At 39.1% G+C, this 22942-nt stretch overlaps 1 protein-coding gene across 5 annotated transcripts in view; it reads right to left on the bottom strand.

Moving 5' to 3' along the window:
• LIMCH1 (LIM and calponin homology domains 1) overlaps positions 1 to 22942 on the bottom strand; it is a 179461-nt gene that overhangs the window by 66645 nt on the left and 89874 nt on the right. For 4 of the 5 annotated variants that reach the window (XM_051789902.1, XM_051789901.1, XM_051789905.1 and 1 more), the window contains 3 exons: positions 6505 to 6611; positions 3435 to 3465; positions 268 to 378 (listed from right to left, as the gene is read on the bottom strand). In XM_051789902.1, coding sequence (XP_051645862.1) covers positions 268 to 378; positions 3435 to 3465; positions 6505 to 6611 — 249 coding nt within the window. Of the gene's footprint in view, positions 1 to 267; positions 379 to 3434; positions 3466 to 6504; positions 6612 to 11674; positions 11819 to 22942 lie in introns of those variants that run through there. The other variant, XM_051789903.1, reaches the window with a different exon arrangement.

The following is a 22942-nucleotide window of genomic DNA, read 5'->3' as shown; positions in this document are numbered from 1 at the left end:
TGGTTTGATGCTTTATGTTGCAACATAAAACCAAAAAAGTTGCCCATGAGACTGAATGTTTTAAAGAGGAAAAACTCTGCTCTTGCAAGTCTGACACTTTCCTATTGAGTCTCAGCTCTTCTAGCTGAAACTTGGTGTCATAAGTCAAAAAACTCACACCAAAACATATGAAAACTCCACCCCCCTCATATTTAGCAACAAACAGTTTATTTATGGGACTAATAATTTGAGATAAATTTCCATTCCCAAAACATAACAAAAAGATACCTTTCTCATTTGTGCCAGGAAACCTTCAAATTCCTTCAGGTTCAGGGTTGATCCGCTATATGACGTGCAGCTGTTTGCCGCTTTCCCTAGCCAATAAATGGTGACTAATACCTGCAGAAATTAAGAAGAATTAATTTAAGCCATCTACACAGTCACTTAGCTAAATTTACTTCCCTTCAGCATCCCTGATTTATTCTAAACTGCACAGTGGTACAAGATTTTGCTATAAATCAGAATTTAAAGGGAAGTGTCTGTCAAAGGTTAAACATAAATACATCAACTAACTGTGAAAATTTAAACAGTCCTACACAATATGTAACTTAACACATTATCTCCCTGGTATTTTTAATAAAAATAATACAACTGTCATGTCTGCCTGGAAAAGAAACAGAAAAAATGAATCTGAATAGAAAAACTAGACAAATATATTTGAAACTGTCTAGAAGACACATAAATATATCTGTTTGTAAACCCAAAAAGAAAAAAATCCCTAAAGAGTACTGATACTAGAAGTCGTTAATTAAAACCATTAAGACCCAGGGAATAAACAAAACATCTTGAATGAGTGCCTGCCTAAAAACATCTCCTATGTGTGTCTGTCTATTTCAAGGACAGAAAAGGAAGTCTCATTTTTAATCATCCTAATGTAATCAACCAGATGATACAGGAACATTTACTTCTAGGCTTCTGATAACAACTTGTTATAACAGCTTAAGAAATGCTTAATAAAGAAGATGAATAAATAAAGATCAATCAAAAGCCATGAGCATCTGGTTGTTTCTATCAGACCACAGGGGAAAGAGTTAGTGGTTTCATTCAAGTTCTGACTTGCTGCTTCTTCATAACTCAAAAGTCATTTCAAAACTAGTGAGGGGAAAAGGCCAAGAATTGCTTTTGCAAGTGTTTATATACCCTTTCACTCCTTTAAGTAGCCAAGAAATCTGCCCTGACAATGCTGGTGTTGCATGCGTTTTAGGAAAGGAGAAATTAAGATGCTTAGGATGGTCAAATCCAACAACTCCAAAAATGCTGCTGTTTACACCATACAGAGAAAGTCCTTCTCTGTACCCACATATGCCTCCACTTAAAGCAATGTCTTTAATGGCACCTGTGCAGCAGCAATTTGGACTGGAAACTGATCATCAAAAGCAATTCAGTTCAGTGTTTTGCACTGGATAAAAATGACAAACCATCACCTCAGAACTTAGGGCTTTTTCTCATTTAATGCTCATTATTTTGTCATATTCTGTGACAGTGCAAAGAATTTAACTGCAGAACAAACAGGAAATATTTTGATGTGGAAAAGATGTGCAACCAATAATAATAGTTGCCATTAACTCTATCAAAAAAGTTACATTAACTTTATGTTCTGATGGGACAGGGCCATATACTTCATATTATATAGTGAACTAAAGAAAACAAGATTAGCAAAAATCCCAAGGGGGTATTGGGAACAGGCATCCTTCAGACTCTTCTTCCCTAAAACATGCACCTATATTCCTCCAGTGCTTCCTCCTCAGCAATATATGCTGGACTTTTCTCATCGACTTGCTCTAGCATTCCCATTTTTCATTTAAGTGTGATGTCCAAAATTATGCAGCACTACAGGTGAGGCCCTGCCAGAAAAGGATACTGTGTATGTCATACAGATCCTCAGTTTAAAAACAACAGTGGTGCATAATGTAAAATATGTATTTTAAACATAAATATAGTTTATATTTTTCTTTAGTTTATAAATAGTGTACATGCCATAAAATATCTGAGTAACACTTTTAATAAAGTTCAAAAATTTTCCCCTTGTTTTAAAATTACATCCAAATCAATACTGTGCTGAGTGAAAGGAGGTGGTTTCGCTAGTACTGATTTTTTTTTTATCTTGAAACAACCTTTATCTGAGCTTTTATCCTTCAACCAGCACTACTTGATAAATTTATGCAAAGAATTCTTACAGTATATGTTCTCAAGTTAAACGATAACACTTGCAAATATAGTATTTCTGGCAACCAGGAAACTGTCCAATTCATTTTGCCATTTAGATCACTGATGAAGGACGTGGTATTTTTATTTATTTATGCTAGCATTTAATCACTTTCTCTCTTCTTCCTTTCTTTATTTGAGAGGGGAAAAAAAGCGGATAATTTCACATTTGCAAGCAATTCCAACTGGCTGCCAGCCAAGGTTACAGGATCATGCACCTGGAAAGCATATATTGCCTAGAAGCACATCATGGAAGATGTTTTTGAAACTTTACCTTTAAAACAATACATATGTACAAAGATATTTAGCCAGTGCCCACTACAGTGCTAAAATACCAAAGGTGAACACTTCCCCTAAAACTTTGTGTGCTGGGTGCAGAAGATACTACTCTACTGATGATGGTGATGATGGGAAAGACAGCATGAAATAATTTGGGGGAGGGGGTGTTTTTGTTTTGTTTGGTTTTTTTTTTATCCACAGCCATGATTACTGGCTTGCAATGTTACTAGGAAAAGATCTTGGCATTTCCCATCACTTTATAGGGATGTGAGCCAAATACAAAATCAAATTTCTACCAGTTTACAGCCGACTAAGGACAGACAGCTTGCTAGGCTTTAAGAGAATAATTAACTCTGAGACCAGCAAAGTTTAGACATTTTCTTTTCCACTTAACAATTACAGGATTGTAATTAGTTTAAATTAACAAGACATTTAAGTTAAATGGAAATAATCTTTCTTGGGAAACACTAATTTATTTGGAAGAACCATGAGAAAACTAGCAAACCGGATAGTAAAGACTTGCATCCAGATCTGATGATCATTTTGCTTAATTTTAAATGCTTTATGCAAATGCACTTTATGCCAATATATTCATGAAGGGCTACAAAAGTGTCGCTTCATGGGCGAGTCAGACCGTTCCCAGTACACTGCACACTGGGCAGCACAGAAATCACATTATTTATCACTTATCCAAGAAGAGACAAACGTTCTCTACCTTATTTCTATTGTAAGGCTGCTTTGCCATAGGAGCTCTACCTAAATTTCCAGCAGAACCTAGTTAGGTTTGTATTCAGAAGGACTTTTCAGCAATACTTATCTGTACTCAGTTTTTACTGACATAATTCTTGCTCAGGTCAAACACAGGATTAACCAGATAAAAAAACTCAACAAACTCCAAGTGATGTACTTACATTTTTCAGCTTCCTACTATAGTCAATGTTCCTGGTTGCACACACAAACACACACACCAAAAAAAAAAAAAAAAAAAAAAAAAAAAAGAGAGAGAGGGGAAAAAAATCAGAAGGTAGACACACTTTCCAAGAGCCTGTATGCAGCAAATCACATTTTCCGTAACAAAATCCTGCAGAATGCTTCTGCTGGGTGAAAACACATGAAAGATGTAGTTCACGCATTCATTTATTCTTAACATGGGAGTATTTTGTCACCATTATTTCAATCATTAAATTAGAACTCTGGAAGTACAAAAATAAAATGTGTTTATAATGGTCCCACATTAAAGTAGAACAGTGCCAAAAATATTTCCTTTAAATAGAGTTGTTGATTTCTTACAAAAAGAAGACAAAGGTCCTCACTGCTAAAATACATTTTGCAGTTATTACAGGTTCTGCTCTGTGATAAATCATGCAACCCATACAGATTGTGGAAGCAACTGACCATGCACAGGAGATGTCACCAAACATTAAGGAAATATTGCAGGAGTTTCTGTGGAAACAAGACTCAAAAACAAAGTAGATGGGTGAAGCAACAAAGATCCTGCCACTTAAAACAGAACCTGCTGTGGAAAACATTTATTTTTCAAATGTATACTTGAGTGCTCAGACTGAACACTGGCATCCTTCTAAATTTATTTTTTTTTCTCCAATGTTCCTAAAAGGGTGGAATTTTTATGTTAGAAACAACAAGGCACAAAGTTTGTGCAAACCTGAACATTTCAAAATTCAGCAAAGAAAGCATTAAAAAAATTGGAGGAAATGTGTATGACATTTAAGTGCTCAAAAATAAATAAAACTACTTCAGATTTAGTAAAGATTATCTCCTGATTATTGTCTTCTGCTATAATGGTAAGACCACTCCAGCATGAAAGGTTACCTGACAAAACCAAAAGTAAATGTACTTAAATCTGTTAGAACAACAAAAGCCTAAATATAGGCAATGGTAAAACCAAGTATTTTTTGATAACATCTTCTTAAGCCAAAATTTTGTCCACCAATACCCACATACTAAGAAAAATAGAACAGTCCTGTTTTTTTTCTTAATAAAATAACAGTGGAAAAGAGTGTTGTTTAACAAGTCAGTAAGAAATTCTTTACAGCATTAGTTCATAACTTTCATAAGCAGAATGATCAAAAAAAATAGATCTGATGCATACCTCAATTAACACCTATATGAAAAAAAGTTAGCATTTCATTATGTTAATCATGTGCAATAATGTCATATTCATCCTCTACCACAAAACAAGTAACATTTTCACCATGTTTAAAAAATAACCCAAAAGTCTACAAAAAGGGGAAAAAATCACCTTCATGCTTTGGGAACTAGCTAGCAGAAGACATGTCTTCAACATATTTCTCTACAAGAGTCATGGACTTGGCTTGTACAGCTCAACTCAGTTACTCAGCATGATCTTGGCCAATGCTAGGAAAACATTTGGCTCATTTCCACAGCTGCTTTCTCTGAAATGTTGATGGGGGGAAAAAAAAGTCATGCCAATGAGATGCTTCACATCTATCTAGCATCATATTCAGCAGAGGGCCAGGTCAGCTCTGCAGAGTTTATGATGTCAGAGTTTATGTGTTTAACTTGGTGACATACTGGACAGCTCTCCTTGGAGCTCTACCCTAGTCCCAGCATCTCAGCCTGCCTCCATTAAGGTACTCCATCCATCCTCAAACCCAAAAGATCAAGGTGCTTATCAGAAAAACCCTTTCTTTCTAATGTCATATGGAGATTAGGGTTTTAAATGGAGATTAGGGATTGCTTTGCAACTCTCTCCAGCAACTCACTGTAGTGATTTTATAGGACGTCATGAAGAACCTTTTTCATTACAGTATTATCAGATTTAGAAGAAATGTCACATTGCCCCCTCTCACTGGTATGTATAGGCAAGAAAACCTCATAGTAGAGTCAGAACCTTGGAAAGGAGTAAAGAATGGGAGACTATTCCTTCAAACAAGGAAAGTGGCCAATTTGATTTTCAAAGCCTTCGAATTTTCCCAGACAATACTTGAAAACCATGAAAACTCGCCCAGCTTCCATTGCCAGAAAAGAATTAAAAAAAAAAAGCTGCTGAAATTTAGTAAATTGTTTCCATATACTTTTCTAAAATGGGTATGTCTGACTAGGATTTTATTAGTGATCTTTTTGGCCAAATGAAACGAGGCCATTCAATCAACTCAGCAGCATTTTCTGCTCTGTAGACCAATAACTTCTGTTATAACTGTAATATTACACATGATAGACCCAAGACTTCCAGGAAAACTTTTAAATAACACCAATCACAAATTTTGTTAATTTTATGAGACTGTGGGGTGCTCTTGTTTTTGGAGCAATTTGTGCAATTTGTGTAGTACTAGGTGTGTGGCTTTGGTGAGAAAGTATCTAAACTGTGGCATTTCCAGTCCACACAGACATCTTCAGCCCTATTACTGCTTCCCAATCTATAGTTCTTGTAGGGAAATAAACAGACTGTGCTCATGTCTGCACCTCATAGAGTTTTAGAGGTCTATAAATGCCCTATATTGCAAAATCAGAACACTTTAATCTGAGCTTTGATTTTTTTTCCCCAGACTACAATAGTTCATTAGTTGGACAGACTAAATTTAGACTCAGGAAAACCCCCAAGTCCCTCAGAATCTCATCACATAACTAAACCAGTATTTTCACAGAATCAGATTATGCTGAGTTGGAAGGGACCCACAAGGATCATCAAGTCCAACTCTTAGCCCTGCACAGGACCATCCTCAAGAGTCACACCATGTGCCCGAGAGTATTGTCCAAACATTGTCCTATTTTAAAGAGCTGCAGTTGATCTCTGTGGGAAAAATAACAGCCCTTAGACAAAACCTGTTGAATGGAACAATCTATTCTTCCCAGCACTGAAGGTTTCCCAAACCTCAGCTTCCTATTTGCTTTATACAAGTGACAGTTCTATAGCCTTTTTGCTTATCCTTAAATATTTACTATTGCATCACATGCATCTGAGGCTATAACATGCTAATCACAAACTGCTTTTGTACTTACTTGATGGTTACTCTGTTTGATGTGTCCTGCAGATCACCAGGATCAAAAAGCTGAGATTCCTTAAGTCCCAGCTCTTTGCAGCCTCTTAAGAATAATATGATATTATCCTGAAAAGAGACACAAAAAACCCCCCAACACTTTTAACTCTCCTTCATTTAAAAATATATCTTACCAAATCAACCTCTTTCTAACTCAGTATCTCTTCATGAACAGTCATACCACCAGCTAAATGAAGAACCAAAGACATTTTCAGTCACATAATTTAAGAAGTCAGTATAGATTTTGTTTGGAAACCTGATAGATATTAAACTTCTTTCCTTTTCTTTTTATTTTCCCCCCCAAAATATGTAACTACAACAAGCTTATTGACTTGCTTCTTTTCAAACTCAGATGTTGGCAACTTTTTTAACTGTTAATCTCAGCATGTTACAGGGTAGAAAAGGCAGGATTTCTGAAGGAAGCAGGAAGAGTAGATATGAAACAGCCCACCACCATTTAAACAAGAAGCTTGTTCAGAAAAGATTTTCCATGTCAATATGAGCAAGCCAGTTAACACAACTGCTCTCTTGCCTCTCCAGCCTTAACCAGTCAGAAGCCACTGAAAAAAGAGTGGTTTCTTCTGAAATAAAAACCTGGAAGCTACACTTAATATGACCACTGTCTGTAAGAAGAAACAACACCAATTGTATAACACTTTTTATGAAGGGTTTACACTTTTCAAAGGGTAAAAATTAAAAACCTATAACTAAGAGAGACTAAGCACAAACTGATATAATCCTCTTTCAAACCAAATGCAAGTGATGATACAAAGGTTTGCACGCAGGGGATTAAATTTGCATATGCACCTTTACAGTTAATATATGTTTTATACTTACACACATGTAGGTACACTGCTCCCTTTTACAGAACCAGTGAATATTTCTTACATGGATACATCTTGAAGGTCAGTAGAGAACAAGTGTTTAGATACGTATATTTCTAGATCAGCAACTGCAACGCTAGATGTGCGAAGAAGTAAAGACATAATGTACAGCTTGATATTCTCTGAGGCCTCTCATCTTAAATCTCCAACTAAATTTAAGCTGCCACGTGAAGAGTTACAAAGGAGCAGAACCACAGAGTGTGGTAGAGAACTCTGGTTTTGTAAAACCTAGGAACCAGAGGAGCCTGGGTAGCGTTTAGATCTTACCCACCCTTCGTGACAGAGCAGGATTCATGAGCAGGGCTCTCCCCACATCTGCTCCCAGGCCTTTGTTTGGGTGGGAGGCCATGGCTCCTCGAGAGCAGCCCTGTTCTGTTTCGGGACAGCAATCAGAATGCTAATCACTGCAGCTCTCAGCATGCCAACACTCTTGCACACAAAGCTCGCCAGCCACACCGCAAAAAATAAAGACTTGGAAATTCAGAGGAGTCCAAATCTCCCTTTCTTCCCTGGCTGAAATTTAACAGCTCTGGAGGGGAGCCAGGGGTAAAGGAACAGCAGTTGAGAGAGCAGAGTGCCCATAACCCAGGGAGACAGCATCATTCATGCCACGAAAAGATGCTTGTAAAATTCTCCATCTGGCTTACTGTTTGCATCATAATTTTTCCAACTGCATTGTGAACAACTCTTGTGTTTGGTCTTTGATGGAGGACAGTTCTGGTCACTTTCAAACACCGGGTAGATAAATGTGTAAATCTAATGAAAATGCAAAAGCATTCAAAAAAAGTTTTTCCAAATTTAACAAAAATATATAGGACACAGAGGACATAGTAGCCTAATAGGTTTAGAAAACAAGCAAAGGAGGAGGAATGCGGGAGATAACTAATTGCATCCATCTTTATGCCAAAAGTTCACAACCAAGTTATGATAAGCAGTAACAAAAACACCAGTCCATTCAGCAGCCATGTAGTTTGGAAACTCAGTTCTGTTGATGAACAAATGCCCACTTCTCAAAAAAACAGTGTCACCACCCTATGCCTGTTTGCATACATGCTTTTATTTTGATGGTCATCATAGGAAAAACACTCGCCAACAGTCACTAACATCATCACCCAAACAATTCCTCAGAAAGCTAGTATCTTGTATGGGCCCAAAGAATCACACATAACAACAAGATGCAATCAGTGAGCACAGAAAGAAGTTTTTACTTTTGCTAACAATCTTGTAATTTTTATTTCCCAATGGTACTAAAAATGGCCATTTGTTTAAATAGATGGGAAAAAAAAAAGGTCAACAAAAAAGATGTTTTCAGGTGTCATATTTATTCAAGAACACCTGCCCAGGCTGCCTAAGCCCAAGCCAAAAACGTATCTCATTCTAGTGCAAAACTAAACTTTCCCTTGTTTGCTCTAGTACAGATGAAATTCGCATGTTAGTACCACTGAGACACTGGAGAAAAGCAGTCATAAGCCACTAAAAGGAGAAAGGAGTCTTAACATTAAGACCTAGCTCCCAGCAAAGCTTTCTCTCAGGATTACTACACTTGGCATTGATCAGGTCCTGTCTTCTTCAGTTTTCAAAAATTTTTTTTTACATCTTTTGAGAGGATTTTTTGTTCAGTGTCTGTAAGCTGCAACTATGCATGTTTCATAGTCATCTGAAGTCCTCCTTTCTGTCATTGCTGAAGAAACTAAAAAAGAAAAAGACTCCAGGTTTACAAGTAGCAATGTTTATGAAACATCCTTACTTTAAATAAGTGACTGAAAAGACACATTTAATGTGCCTGCCCAGCTCCTTACAACCTGACAGAGTTAAATAGGTCATGCAAATGGGTCACGCTGCAATGGCAAGGATCACAGTGTGGCCAGCTGCTGTGCCTCAGCTAACGGGGTGGTATCTTTTACAGTGGTCTCAGAAGACACATGACCAGAACTTGGTCCCTTTGGCAGTCCCTACAAGGCACTAACACACAATTTCATCAGTACATTAGATGGAGATGATATTGCCTTTGGTCAGCTATTACTTGCTGCAACTGTCTCATGCTGACTCCTCTTGGTTTTACTCCACGGCATTACAACCAAAAATCTTCTGGCTTTTGTCCTTCATACACACAGAGGAAGAGCAAGTTGACAGGTTACAGTCTAAATTTATTTTGCGAATTTTCTCTATTCTTTTAAAATATAAAATTTTCTATCTATAAATATATTTATACAGATCTATAAATGATAAATCTATAATCTAGAGATATCTACAGATAGCTATAAAATTTTAACTATGCTTAATTGATAAGATGACAGAAAGTCTAAATAGGCTGCTTACAGAAGACAAACACTTCAGTGTGGTGACAGACACAGGACACAAGCATAGGATACACTGACAGATTAAATCCCAACCCTTTTCTACTTTCGTCAGCAGAGTCCTGAGAGTTCTTGTTAGATCAGCACTATAAGCAATGTCATTTACTTGTCAGTATAGAAAACCAACAATTATTAATGTAAATGTTTTGCTTTACCGAATTTCAGAAACAAAAAATTAACCAACGCATAAAACTACGAACTCCCAGGCAAAGTCAGCCATGAACCAGTAAGAAGGGTCATGGACAGATAAGAGTGCAGAAAGGGAAAAGGGAAGGGGAAAATGCTCCTGCACTCACAACTTCATTTCAACACCATCACCTTTTCATCCTTTCTGGTGTGTAATCAACAGACTTACCTCTACAAAATCACTTTGCCAGTAAAACCACCTGCAGGTAACGCAGAGGGAGAAGGTGGTAGAGGGGTTACACCTTCATGAAAGTGCAGGGAGGAAAAAATAATGCACTGCTCACTTGTAATAATTTTTTGTTTGGTTGGTTTTAACCTCTGTATTACAAATATGAAAAAATGTTCACTGTATAGCATTAAGTCATTTTCCTCATGCACAAAATCCTGAATCCTGTAAAAAACCCCAGAAATTGGCAGTTGAGCAGGACAGACACCCTGCAAAGTCACTGCAAATTCACACAGTAGCACAGCCAACACACAAGATAGCTCAAGCTAGCGAGAATCAAATATTCACAGCAGGCAAATTCTCTCCATAGGATCTGCTGATCAGATGCAATGGCAAACAGCTTGAATTTGGCCCACTTCCATTCCTTTCATCTGCCACAATAGTATACAAAACATTCTCACTGTATTCGCACTGCAAATCGGTCCTACAGCTTATCACTGCGGAGCCATCATTTGTCAATGTGCTACTGCATGGCCTGGATGAGATATACAGATAAACCTGGGGAAAATAAAAGCTAGCCTAGCTGTATGTCTGCACGGAACACTGCATAAAATGCCAAATACATGCCACTTCTGTGAGTTGGAGATATTATTAGTTGCCAGTAGCACTGCTCTATTTTGCAGGACAGCTGCAGACAAACAGGTGGCCTTTTTCATTTCTGGAATGCTGATATTTTCCCTGCTCCAGAATAAATTGGAAGATCCCCTAAAAAAAATTTCCAAACTGCTTTTCTGAGCAATTTCCAATTCAGACTCTTTAAAGCCTTTTGTTTGCTCTCAACATATCTTCCAAATTCTCTTATTTTTCCATTTTATGTAAGTAATTAGTGGTGGTAATTTATCTACATAAAAGCAATGGATCTTGTCTGATTCACAGGCTCACAGAAATATTGAAATACTCTGTTCAAGCACACCAGGAAAAAACTTTTTATGAGAAAGGCTGGGAACTTTTTACATATATATATGTGTTTGTATATATATATGTGTATATATATGTGTATACATACATACATATACATATAAGTATGTATATGTATTACTATTTATCCAATACGCTTTACTGTATATGTTTCACTATATATGTGTTTAACTATACATATATGTTTAACTATATATATGTATGTTTCAATATATATATGTGTGGTTTACTGTTTATACAATATGCTTCATGTATATATAATAACACTTCACAAAACATAGTTTTCTATGGCAGATTCAAAATCACTAAATTTGGGAGGAACTCGATCGCAGCTGGGACACATTCACTTAGAAGCTGAGATGGTTAATCTCCAGAAGAGGAAGGCTGACAGCACACCAGAACTGAAGGCAACTACCCCCCCAGAACAGCAAGGGGAATCAGGGCTGCTTACATCCCAAAAAGATTCTGTCACACAATAGCCTCACCCACGAAAATTAAACGCTACTGGGGAAAAACAGAAACAGATGGACCCCGGGAGCATGGAGGGAGAGCAGGACTTACCAGCCCGCCAGCCGGAGCGATCCCCTTGTCCCCCCGCGGCAGCCGGGCTGGGCGGGAGCGGCACAGCTGCGGCTGCAGCCCCAACTCCACCCACCGCAGCGCCGCTTCCCGAAACCCGCCCGGGCACGGCACGGCACGGCTGGAGGGCAAAGCACGAAAGGTAACGAGCGTGGGATCCCGTGAGCCGCGAAGGCAGAAGGCAGGTCCAGGGAATAAACACAGCGATGATCAGACTGAACCAGCAGGAGTAGGGCACACCGGGCGGGCATGCCGGCTCCGTAGGCAGGGCCTTCCAGCACGTCGCTGGAAGAAGCTGACGAAGACTATCTTTGCCAAGAAAGCCCAGCCTTTGTCTGCTTCTTTTTGCCCAGTCAACAAGGAAAAGATGTGCCTCCTCCAACAACAGCCCTGCTCCCTTAACAAAAAGGCAAACCCCACCTTAAAACTGCATGGAGAAATGGGCCGGTTGGTACCATACTGCAACTGCACAAAACACACCAGAAACCCCAACTCTAAGCAACCTTCAGGTAACATCTAAGGCTGCCTGAAGATAGAATCATAGATTTATAGAATCATCAAGGTTAGAAGAGACCTTCAAGATCATCCTGTCCAGCTGTCCACACAGCATTACCACTGCAGCCCCTAAACCACTAAACCACATCACCCAGCACCAGAACCAGACACCTCTTGAACACCTCCAGGGATGGTGACTCCACCACCTCCCTGGGCAACCTATACCAATGCCTGACCACCCTACAGGGAAAATTTTTTTCTAATACCTAAGTTGAATCTCCCCTGTCTCAGCTTAAGGCCATTTCCTCTAGTCCTCTCACTGCAGGCAGGATGGAAGAAACTGACCCCCACCTCACTGCAACCAACCTCTTTTCAGATAGTTGTAGAGAGAAATGAGGTCCCCGTGGAGCCTCTTCTTCTCTAGACTAAACAAACCCAGCTCCCTCCGTTTTGCTCAGTACCCTTCCCCAAAGATCTCGCTGGAAGTGCCAAGGTGTTTAGATCCTGCTGCTCCCAACCAGGCTCACTAGGTGCTGCAAGTGCCTAGAGCAAGAAGATGGGGGGAAGGCAGGGGGGCCTATAAAAAGCAAGCTAAAAATAAATGAAATGTGTTAAGCAAAGCAAATTTTGAGTACATTTGTCCTCAAGAAACTAAAAAGCAAATTTAAAATTAAAAGCTTGCAATTCTTTGAGAAAATCAGAAGCACAGCAGCACTACTCAAGAAATTGTCTTGATGTTTTCCTACATCTGTCCTTCATAACCAGATTATTTGCTTTTTAAGATCTTTGTCCTGTAACAAATTTCAGCCACCTTTTAAGCTCCTTATGCAATGCAGTGTATTACTACCATTTGTATGATCGTTATAACTAAAATCCCCAAACAGGAATGACCATATTGTATATAATGCAAGGCAAATGCAAGTAGCTCAGGATATAAAATGGCACTGTATGTCCCGCGCAGGTAGTGAAAATTTCATGCTCGGTACAGAATGGATGACATATCTTATTTCTGCAATTTTTTAAAAGAGTTTAAAGTCCCTGCAGCATGATATGATATAAAAGAAGAAACACTGGACAAAAAAGGAGAAGGATAACAGGAAAAGAAAGAACAAAATAATGGGAGGAGACCACAGGAAAGAACATGAGCAAGAGTAGCCTTCAACTTAACAGCAAAAGCAAACCACGGGGGGGTGGGAGGAGTGCACACAGCATGAGCACAAGGCTGACCCTATGACTTCACTAGTTAAGTAGGTCCTGATATTACTCTTTGCTACATCAGGTCATTATCCCTGAAGGCACAAATAAAACATTTAAACAAATGGGGGCTCAGTCAACATCCATGTCTTTGGGGGAGAGAGCAATCAGATGATGTGAATTCCCTCAGATTTGCCAAACCCAAGATACACCCTGAGTAAGATGGCTTTGTTTACAGCAATGAAGACAGAACATAGGCAGGCAGGGAAAACCCCCAAAGCATTTCAAGTCTATTCACTGGCTCTGATGCTGATGAAATCACACCCAGATGTCAATGAGATGTCAGATTTCACCCGGTCTTGGAGAGGGAGTGCTTATCTGATGCCATATTCTATAGTAACAGCTATGCTATGGCCAAGGAAGAGGACAACATTTCCTTTCCACTCCCTCTCCGCAGCTCACTCTCTCAGTGTCACTCTCTTACTATCTTGTTAGTACCAGATGACAGTGCTTGGCTTGGGTTTAGGCCTCAGTTCTATCACTTCTTCTGTTACCCACTTTTCACTTTATTTTTTTATGAATAAGGCTCACCAAGAGCAGGGTTAAAAACAAGCTTCTGTACAGTGAATTGTAGTCAAGCACTCCTAGAAGCTGCTGGGAATTCACCTTGCCAGATGGGTAAAATCCAGAGCCAGGTGGCTAAAACCACAAAATTACTAAAAAAGTAAGGCATGGCTCCTTTTGCTGTGATGGAAAGATTTTTATTTATTTCCTCTGCTTTGTTGGTTGGGCTATGGAGAGGGTCAATACAAAAACTGTGGCGCAGAGTGTGTCAAAGAGCTACAAAAGAGACAAGAAGGAAAGAAACATCACAGTGGCAGTGCTCTCAAGGCAACCGAAGCTTGCATCTGTGGCATCTACTCCTTCTTATCCATCCTCTTGGCAATAGTTGTGCTGTCTACCTGAAGGAGGGGAGAAACCATCATGAAGACAGATTTGACCTCTATTTGCACTCACATTATGAATGCAGGAATATGACTACTAACTGAAACATAGACTTCAAGTGTTTCAACCCTGAAACCACAGCTAGTGCCACAATGCTTCCCTCAGGACATCCTGCTGGGGAAACAGGACACTTTCCTTTCTCAGCACATCCTTGCAGCTGCTGCCCCCACAGATGGGTTCTATGGCAAAATATAAAAATGGGCAAGAAATTCGCAGCTAAGGAGAATATGCTGTTTTCTATGTTTGGTTTATTTGCGTGTGATTATCCAGACACAATGAAGCATTAAGGAAAGTACAGAGTCTGACTATGGATTTAGATCTCAGAAGACACCCATCCCAAACAAACTGCTTAAAGAAAACTAAAATACATAAACTTTAAATCTAGAGTTGTGAGTCATAAGAACTACTACATCAGATATTGTGAAAACAAAACCAGTCTATAAGTAAAGGAGACCATCAAAGAAACTAACCTGAGCATTAAATATGGGAGAGTATGTTTTTTTCATAGACATAGTGTTAAAGCTTATCACTCTGCATACCAAAACAGATAAATAGATTAAATACAGCTGAATTACCTCCTGAGCAATATACCCAAAAGGTACAGCCCTAGGGTAGTCCAAAGGAACACCACAACTAGCTTAAGCTCCAACACAAGTAAGTCCTTCATGTGTTACGTATAGCCATCAACTAAAACCAAGCACTGCTGAATAAACCTGTGCCTTTCCAGACTGCTATCAGGGCAATTGTGTGTTAAGCCATGGCACAACAGATATTTTTTAAAAACTACTTCTGTGTTCTGGCTAAGATAGTGTACTTTAATGGTAAAGATGATTACCTATGCAAAGCAAATCTATGTGTTAAAATTTATTCCATGTTTTCTTTAATTATATTAGCAGGTCTGCTAAAAGACAATACACTTCTTTTCACATACCCTGCCTTCCTCTTTCTGCTTGCAGAGTCCAAACCCCATGGGATCCCTTTGATCACATTTGATATCTCAGGGCACTGATACCCAACACCTGCTTTCTATATTTTGATCTGACTGTAGGGAAAATAACCTTGTTTTCCAGGAAGAGCACTGTTGACTACTCAAGGGACTCAGCTCCAGGAAACTTGCAACCAGGACCTTTGGGGTGGAGTGGGTCTAGCAGAGAAGAAAATGAGGAAAAATTCTGTCCACTTGCAAAGGTGTGTCTGAGTGTCATTAACTATCTGACCAGCATCATCTGTTATAAACCAGTATAGTAATGTAAAGCATAATCAGTGCATCTGCATGCACATTCAGAGATGACTATATGAAAAAATACTACTCAGCCTGTGATCACTACCAATTGCTTTTCGTTTTTCTCTCTCACTACATCTAAAGCAGACGGCAAGGACCAAAAAAAAAAGGAAATAGAAATGAGCAATAGTGAGAATTACACATAATGCTTTTCTGATACACAAAAACCTGATTAATTAGAGACACAAAACTGTATTGGAGTTATAGTCTCAATGCATACCTTCCCAATGTCATTTATCAGCTGTCTTCCCACTCAGGCACAGAAGCAAATTTCATCACAGTTGTATAAGCCCCAAAAATATGGAATTTTAATGAAAACTTGTGCATAACAAATTTAATTCAAAGTTTTGCAACATCCAGCTGTATTGAACCAGCTAAGCACAAAACTTTGAACATTCACAGCCACAGAACAGCTGAAAATTTCTAAAGGTTATTTTTAAGGTTTGAAACTGTAAAGGTACAAAAGAAATTAGTACCTAAAATTAAAATTGATTTGACATCAAACCTCTAAAACTGAATGTATGACCACTGCCTGCCAGCTTCATAACACTTCTAATTGCAGTAACTACTCACTACTAACATGACTTTACTTTCTTTCCCCGTTCTTTTCCATGGTATGTTCTCTTTAGCTTGGGATATTAAGCAAAGTTATCTTCCATTTAAAGCAAAACAGTAGTAATAGTTGCCAATACTTGGACTTCTCTCAGCAGACAGCAATCCACTGCAGGAATCAGGACACTATGCAGCCCAAGCTGTTGGAGGGCCTCTGCATCTCCATGTCCAAGTACAACTGCTGTAGGTGGGCCTTGAAAGATGCAAGAAAGCTGCCTGTGGGGGCTGGAGGCCTGGCAGTAGCTTTTAAAATCAGACCAAATCTCTATTCCCCAAGGCAAACAGCAAAATAATGAAACTGCCAGGGAGGACTCATTCCTGTTCAGTTCGTGACCTCTGCAAAAAAACCAACAAATTCCACTTCTTCTTTCAAATTAAACATCTATTCTTTATTGCCAAGGAATATGTTTTAATAATCTGTGGTGGTCAAGGTTTGATAAAAATCAGAAATCTCTTTGCTGCTGTTACATGATACCTGACATACATTTTCCCCCACTCATAACTTTGCATTTTCATGCCAACATTACATAAAACATACTGGACTTCTTTAATGTACAGGTTGGGGTCTCCTTGCAAATACTTCTAAAAGAAGCTGTCCAAGTCCAAAAAACACTGTTTTTTTAATTGGCTTTTTCTGCTGAATGAAGTTCCAGTACATTTGACTTGCAAAACCTACCTTTATTGTTTTTACTTATACTAAAAAAATAAATAGGAAGCTTTCATATTTAGAAGTCTAGAATGATTTTGGTGAGGAAAAGGAAGGGGAAGAAAATGAATAATTTTCAATTTGCTGCAAGTGAATTTTACAGACAATCAAAATATCTGTGCAAAACTATGCTAAGTAAATCAGTGCCAGTTTGTAACTTTGACTGTATACAATGTAACAGCTTGAATTACTGAATACCCCAATACTAATCCATGTATCTGTTGTTTCTTCCCAGATTTGGCCATAATTGTCAGTCATCTTGAATATCTGCAGCTTTGGTGTTTTTTTTTGTGGTAGATATTCAAGGGAAGATGAACTACCCAATAGTCTGGCAGTGATTTGTTTCGCCTCCCTTTTCAATCATCAGTAAAGCATTCCCTAGGCATAATTCAAGAATTAACACAACTATTCATGAAGCTATAGTAGCTGCAAACCGAGATGCATTGAGCAGAATAGCCAACTCAAATTACTACTGTTTGTTAAGTCTATAGAGGTCATGCAAATAGGCTTTTGAAGGGCCATTTGGAAAGCAGGATTCATGGATTACATCTGGATGCCAGAGTAATTTGCAGTTGTGAAGACTAAGCTTTCAGGAGGAATAAAAAGTAGTACAATAATATATCATATTTAAGAAGCAGAATTTCCTCACATTAATGTACATAAAATCAATGGTTAAAACAAGAGAGAATGAAAGGACCGCTTCTTTAATACGGTGTATTCCTGTTGTAAGGCTTTTTTCCAGTTCTTTTACAATGTCTTGGTTCTGGTTCCTCTGGACAGCAGAATAGAGGACAGAAAAGGATCTCTTCTCCTACAGGACAGATGTTCCTGTTGGTCAATTTTCTTCAACACATTAGAGGTGTACTCTCTTCCCTTGGAATGCATAAAGCAACAAGGGTAGAAAGATCACACCAGGTCTTTAGGATCAGGAACTAAGCAGTGGAGATGGCAGAAATATCTTCTCTCACTTGTTGATGATGGGAACGGAAAGGGGAAACAAATCAGTTATTCTTAAATTTATTCTTAAAACCAGTTTATACACTACCCTCTGTCCTTGACAGTCTTGAGATAACCTTTTGTTTGTTAGAGGAAAATAGTCAATTCAGCTTACCTGGGTATAACCAGTGGCTCCTGCTCAGAACACTCACAAATAAGGCCAGCAGAGATATTCATGTACCATCAAACAACAAACTTCCAACTCCTCACTGCTACTCTGAAAACCTTTACAATTTAAAGCCACATTAAAACCTTAGTAAAACTTAGCTGATGATACTTTATAAAGGAAAATAGTAAATTTAAAGTAAATATGATTTTTTTCTTTTCTCAACAGAGGGATGGGACTCAGAGTTGATCAGAGAGAGGTGTATCTAGACAGCAGAATCAGTAGAGTCCAGCAAGATTATTAGGCCAGGCTTCAGAGGCCATGAAAGCAGGTGTACTAGCTCCAGCATCAATAAGAAGCTGTCAGTAAATTAGCTGATTTAAAGCACTGCAGAGCTCCAGTCCCCAGCCAGCTCACGTCTCCAAACCACTCCCAGAGGCACAGATTTCTGGAGAATGCAAATGTTACACATGGCTACCCAAAATCAGCTCAAGGCCAGCAGGACTTACTGGCTTTGGCAAGCACCTCTACACTGCCCTTCCTAGCAACAGGGGAATATTCATCACACAGTACTGCCTTGCTTGAATGCACAGACCCAGCTGATGCTCAGCACTGTGCTGAAGCCAATCAACCCTTAAATCTGGAGCCCCTATTGAGAGCTACCTGGGGTTTACAAGGTCAACAGATGTAGCCCGATACAAATACAGGGGCCACAGAGCTACGCAACAACCTTAGGTGATGCAGGAACACTGCCCAAACTGCAGCACAGGGGTCTCACCCACCCAGGAGGTACTGGTCACACATGCCCATTCACGTACATGCCAGCCAGTCCAGAGCTGCACAAGGGCTTCAGCGTTCCCTGTGCTCTGCGTGTGACTGCAGAGAGCCTGGAGAGTCAGCTAGCACCTGAGCAGCACCTACTTTCTGGGGCTTTTTGGCAACCTGGAAATCCCCAAATGTGCTGTGCTGCACTGCTAAGCTGATCTCATGCCTTTGGGCCACTTGCCCCCGACTGGAAAAGGCACTGGCGTCAAGTTGCTCTCCCGCAAGAGCTGTTCTGTGGCGGTCCCAAGCCAGAGTGATAGATGCTGCTGCCAAACCCAAGCAGGCTGTTCAGTGAGTTGCCCACACCCACAACACAGAGGTTATCCAGGGTTCTCCATTCTTTGGCATATCCCAAACTCCACCTTCCATTATCCTGAATAGAGTAGTTGACTTATTTTCCTCTTATTTGCTTCCCATTTGCTTCCTAACCTCAGTCTGGCATTCTTATTTCTCCAACCTGCATAGTTATAAAGGACAAGAATATTTGTATGCTGCTATAAGAAGAGAATAAATTATACTGGAAGCTGCAACGAAGAATACTGACCACAATCTTTGAAGTTCTTGGTGTGTAATTTGCTTACTTAATAGTTTGTATTAAGATTTAAGTGTTGGATTTCTAATATTGCTTATCAAATTTCAGCCAAACAAAATAGAATAAGCCAGGTGAACTACTCTTGGGATGATGAACTATCTGCAAGAATTTTTGATGCAAGTATGAGAACACCAAGAACTCTCAGTTATTCAAAAATTACGTAAAAGTCTGGAATTCAAGGAGTTTCAGTTCTTTAGGATCATATTGTAGAAAGTAAATTTTAGTCAGGATTGGGTGGCTCAAGAGATTTTAAAATAGTATTTAAAAAAGCAAGTGATTAATATCTGATCAACCACAGGGTAAGGACTAAAGAGCATTTAAGGTCTCAAACACCTCTGGGAACTAGCCAACTTAGTCTAATACTGTGGATGCTGACTCTAGGCAGATTTTGGATTTTCTCACGCAGTGATCATGCTTATGAGTAGCCTCCTCTAAATTTCACTAGAACGATTCCATCATCCTCCCCAAAATTCTTCATTACAGTTGAGCCTATGAAGAGCTGATGGCAGAGAGATACCAGGTTTGCTGATAACACTGTGCTGACAAATACCTTGTTTCTCTCTGTGCTTTTTTAACCGTGTCAGTGCAGTGTTTCTTAGTTACAAATTCGTGAAGGCAGAGACTTGAGATGCCATATAGCATTTAGCTTAAAAGGGGTGAGGGGATTCATACCAGTAAGTTGATACTTTGCAGGAAAACAGATTTTGATCACTGCTGATTGCATCATGCAAAAATCTGAGATGCCTGAAAATGGAGGCCAGGCATGCCTGAAGATATAACTCCTAAACTCCCTTCAAACTAATCATAATATTGGATTGAATTTTGCTGTTTGGGTTGTTGCAGACAGAATGAAAGAACAAGTAAAAACTGGTGCAATATTTCTGAAGATAAAGTGTCACCCATTCTAAAATAATTCTGCTAATACCTTGCTTACTCAAATTTTTGTTGGACTGCAACTCTTCTCCAAGAGGATGTAATTATTTTGCTTCTTCCTTGTCTAAAATCCTAGTCCACTGACATACCAGATTCCACCCAGTCACTATTCAGTAGTGCAAAAATAAAATACAGGCATGTACACTAAGGAGGAACATCAATCTAGCCTGACTGCTTTTCAGAAAAAACAGAACAAAACAAAACCCAGCCTCCTATGATAAACTTTATGTCGTGTTTCTTTTTTACATGTCTGTCACTAAACATCGCCTTTAGTCACAAATTTTGGGTGTTCTTTTGGCCCACAACATGTATTTATGTACTTCTCTTTAAAGAAGGCTTTTGTAAAAGTTCTGACAGCAGTCTCTGGGAATCATTCTGTTTTATTTGCCAGTTTGCAACTAGTTTTTGCAATTATTGATGCAATTCCTGCATTTTTTCATAATTTTTAAATGAAATATCAAAATATACAGTTTCCAATACATAGTATCAAGCCTGTAGTAGTAGTCATTATTTCCTTTTAATCTGCTTGTATTTTTTTCAAAAATAAACATGTTCAGGAAAGCAGAACAGTGTATGTCCAGTGAATGTGGCACTCTCAGGACATTTCAAGTTATCCTTTTCATGCAGTTGCCACAGTTTAAGAAGCAACTACTGCTTGACCTCTTTAAGGATAACAGGAGAAACTTAATGAAAGAAAACATCCCAGAATTGTACAAAAAAGAAAGGGTTTTTTCTGCTTCTCTGTATGCCAAGTGAAAGTTGTATAAAGTATTTTTCTAGATCAGAAATTTAGAGATTTTATTAGGTGGTGCTACTGACCTGTGCAGATGGTTTTCTGGCACAGTTTTCACTACTTGTTTACAGTATCACCTCAGTTATCCAAAACTTCTTGTTATCCCCACAAGGGTCAAATTCCTGACACATATTAATTACACTGAAAATTGCCTTGGATTACTTGAAACCTCAAATAACTGAACCTATTCATTATCCTCCCTTTTAAATAACAGAGGACATGCTGTAGAGTGGTGCTAATACTTTGTGGCTGATCCCTGTAACTCCAGAAATTAATACATAAACGTCACACTTCTTATCTAGCAGGTCTGTCAGCTTTGGTCTGAAAACCAGGCTTGAGAGGTGGAGGACATTTATACTGTGACCCTGCTCACTGCTGTGGGCTGCAGAACAGGAGGAGATAGGAAGGACAGGAAGGTTAAAACCAAAAAACCACTGACCAGCATTCTTGATCCATGCACTGCTGGCCAAGGAAACAGAGCTGCTTCACAGGTCAGCTCTCCTTAGTTGCCAAAATGACCGTGAATCCCTCCCTTGGTTAGCCAAAGAGTAGGTGCTTCCTGTACGTTAAGTCTGTCCCACTGACACTTGAGCTTTTACAGTTGTGGTTACTGTACTTCACCTTCTTTTGCCCATCACTAGGCAATCAGGCCTGCAGCTTCTCCCTGAAGGCACTCACCAGGCAGCTTCAGAGGAACCTCTACAGCTGCATTATATCGGGGCATGAATGCAAAGATGAGAATGCAACAACCTACTGACAGCTCATGTATTTAGCCAACAGCAGGCATTAGCTCTAAGATCCCTAATGCTGTTGCTAGGCAGGAGTGGTAAAGTTAGGGCTGTTTTTGAAAAAAACAGCAAGCCTCCTTCCAACCAAACTAGAAACAGTATTAAGAGGACAACAGCAAAGAGGCAGCTTTCTTTAAGAGAAAGTATGAGAAATATCCAGGAACTCTTAGTAACACCCATAGGATTTGTTGGTTGTGCAGCCAAGCTACACTGCACCAACCAACCCAACAGTTATAAAAGGCAAGAAGCAAGAGCATCATCAGCCCAGACAATCGGTTTAAGGCCTGAAATTTGCTGCCTCACAACAGGCGCAAAGGTTGAAAGTCACAATTTGGCACTTAGTCCAATGTGCCTCTCAACACACTGATACAACTTTGCAACACATCAAGTCAAGTAACATCTCTCTCGCAGTAAAAAGAGACCAATTAATACCAAAATTACGACTAAAAAAGAAAAGAAAGGGGAAGGGGGAAAGCATCATGTTTACCATTGGTCTTATGGGTAAACCCAGGCTTGATTCTAAATTGTGCATGAGAACTAGTACAATTCAAAAAGAAAAGCCGAGATCATGAAGTAGCATACAGAATGGACTGAAAAAAGCTGAGTTGAACTCAGTACATACTTGGACGCATGCACACATTTAGCAAGTTCAATACCCTCCCCTTATTGAAAAGCCTGAAAACTCCCTTTCACACATCACACAGTAATAAATCAGCGTGCACCATTGCCCCAAAATAAAACAGACATTCGCGGTCTAAGTAACAGTGCTTCCCACATGAAGATGAAAAGGCAGAAACAAAAAAATACGTGGCAATAGTGAGGACTTTAACAGAATGACACTACTCCAAAGAGCTGAGGATTGCCTCTGTATTGCAATATTAATTTTCTAGACCATTAGTTATATTGCTTGTCCATAAATGAAT

This window comes from Manacus candei, unplaced genomic scaffold (assembly GCF_025592945.1).
Source record: "Manacus candei isolate 608988 ecotype Guabito, Panama unplaced genomic scaffold, ASM2559294v1 h1tg000028l, whole genome shotgun sequence".
Classification (NCBI taxonomy): domain Eukaryota; kingdom Metazoa; phylum Chordata; class Aves; order Passeriformes; family Pipridae; genus Manacus; species Manacus candei.
The sequence above is the reverse complement of the archived record's forward strand: the minus strand, read 5'-3'. Positions and strand labels throughout refer to the sequence as shown.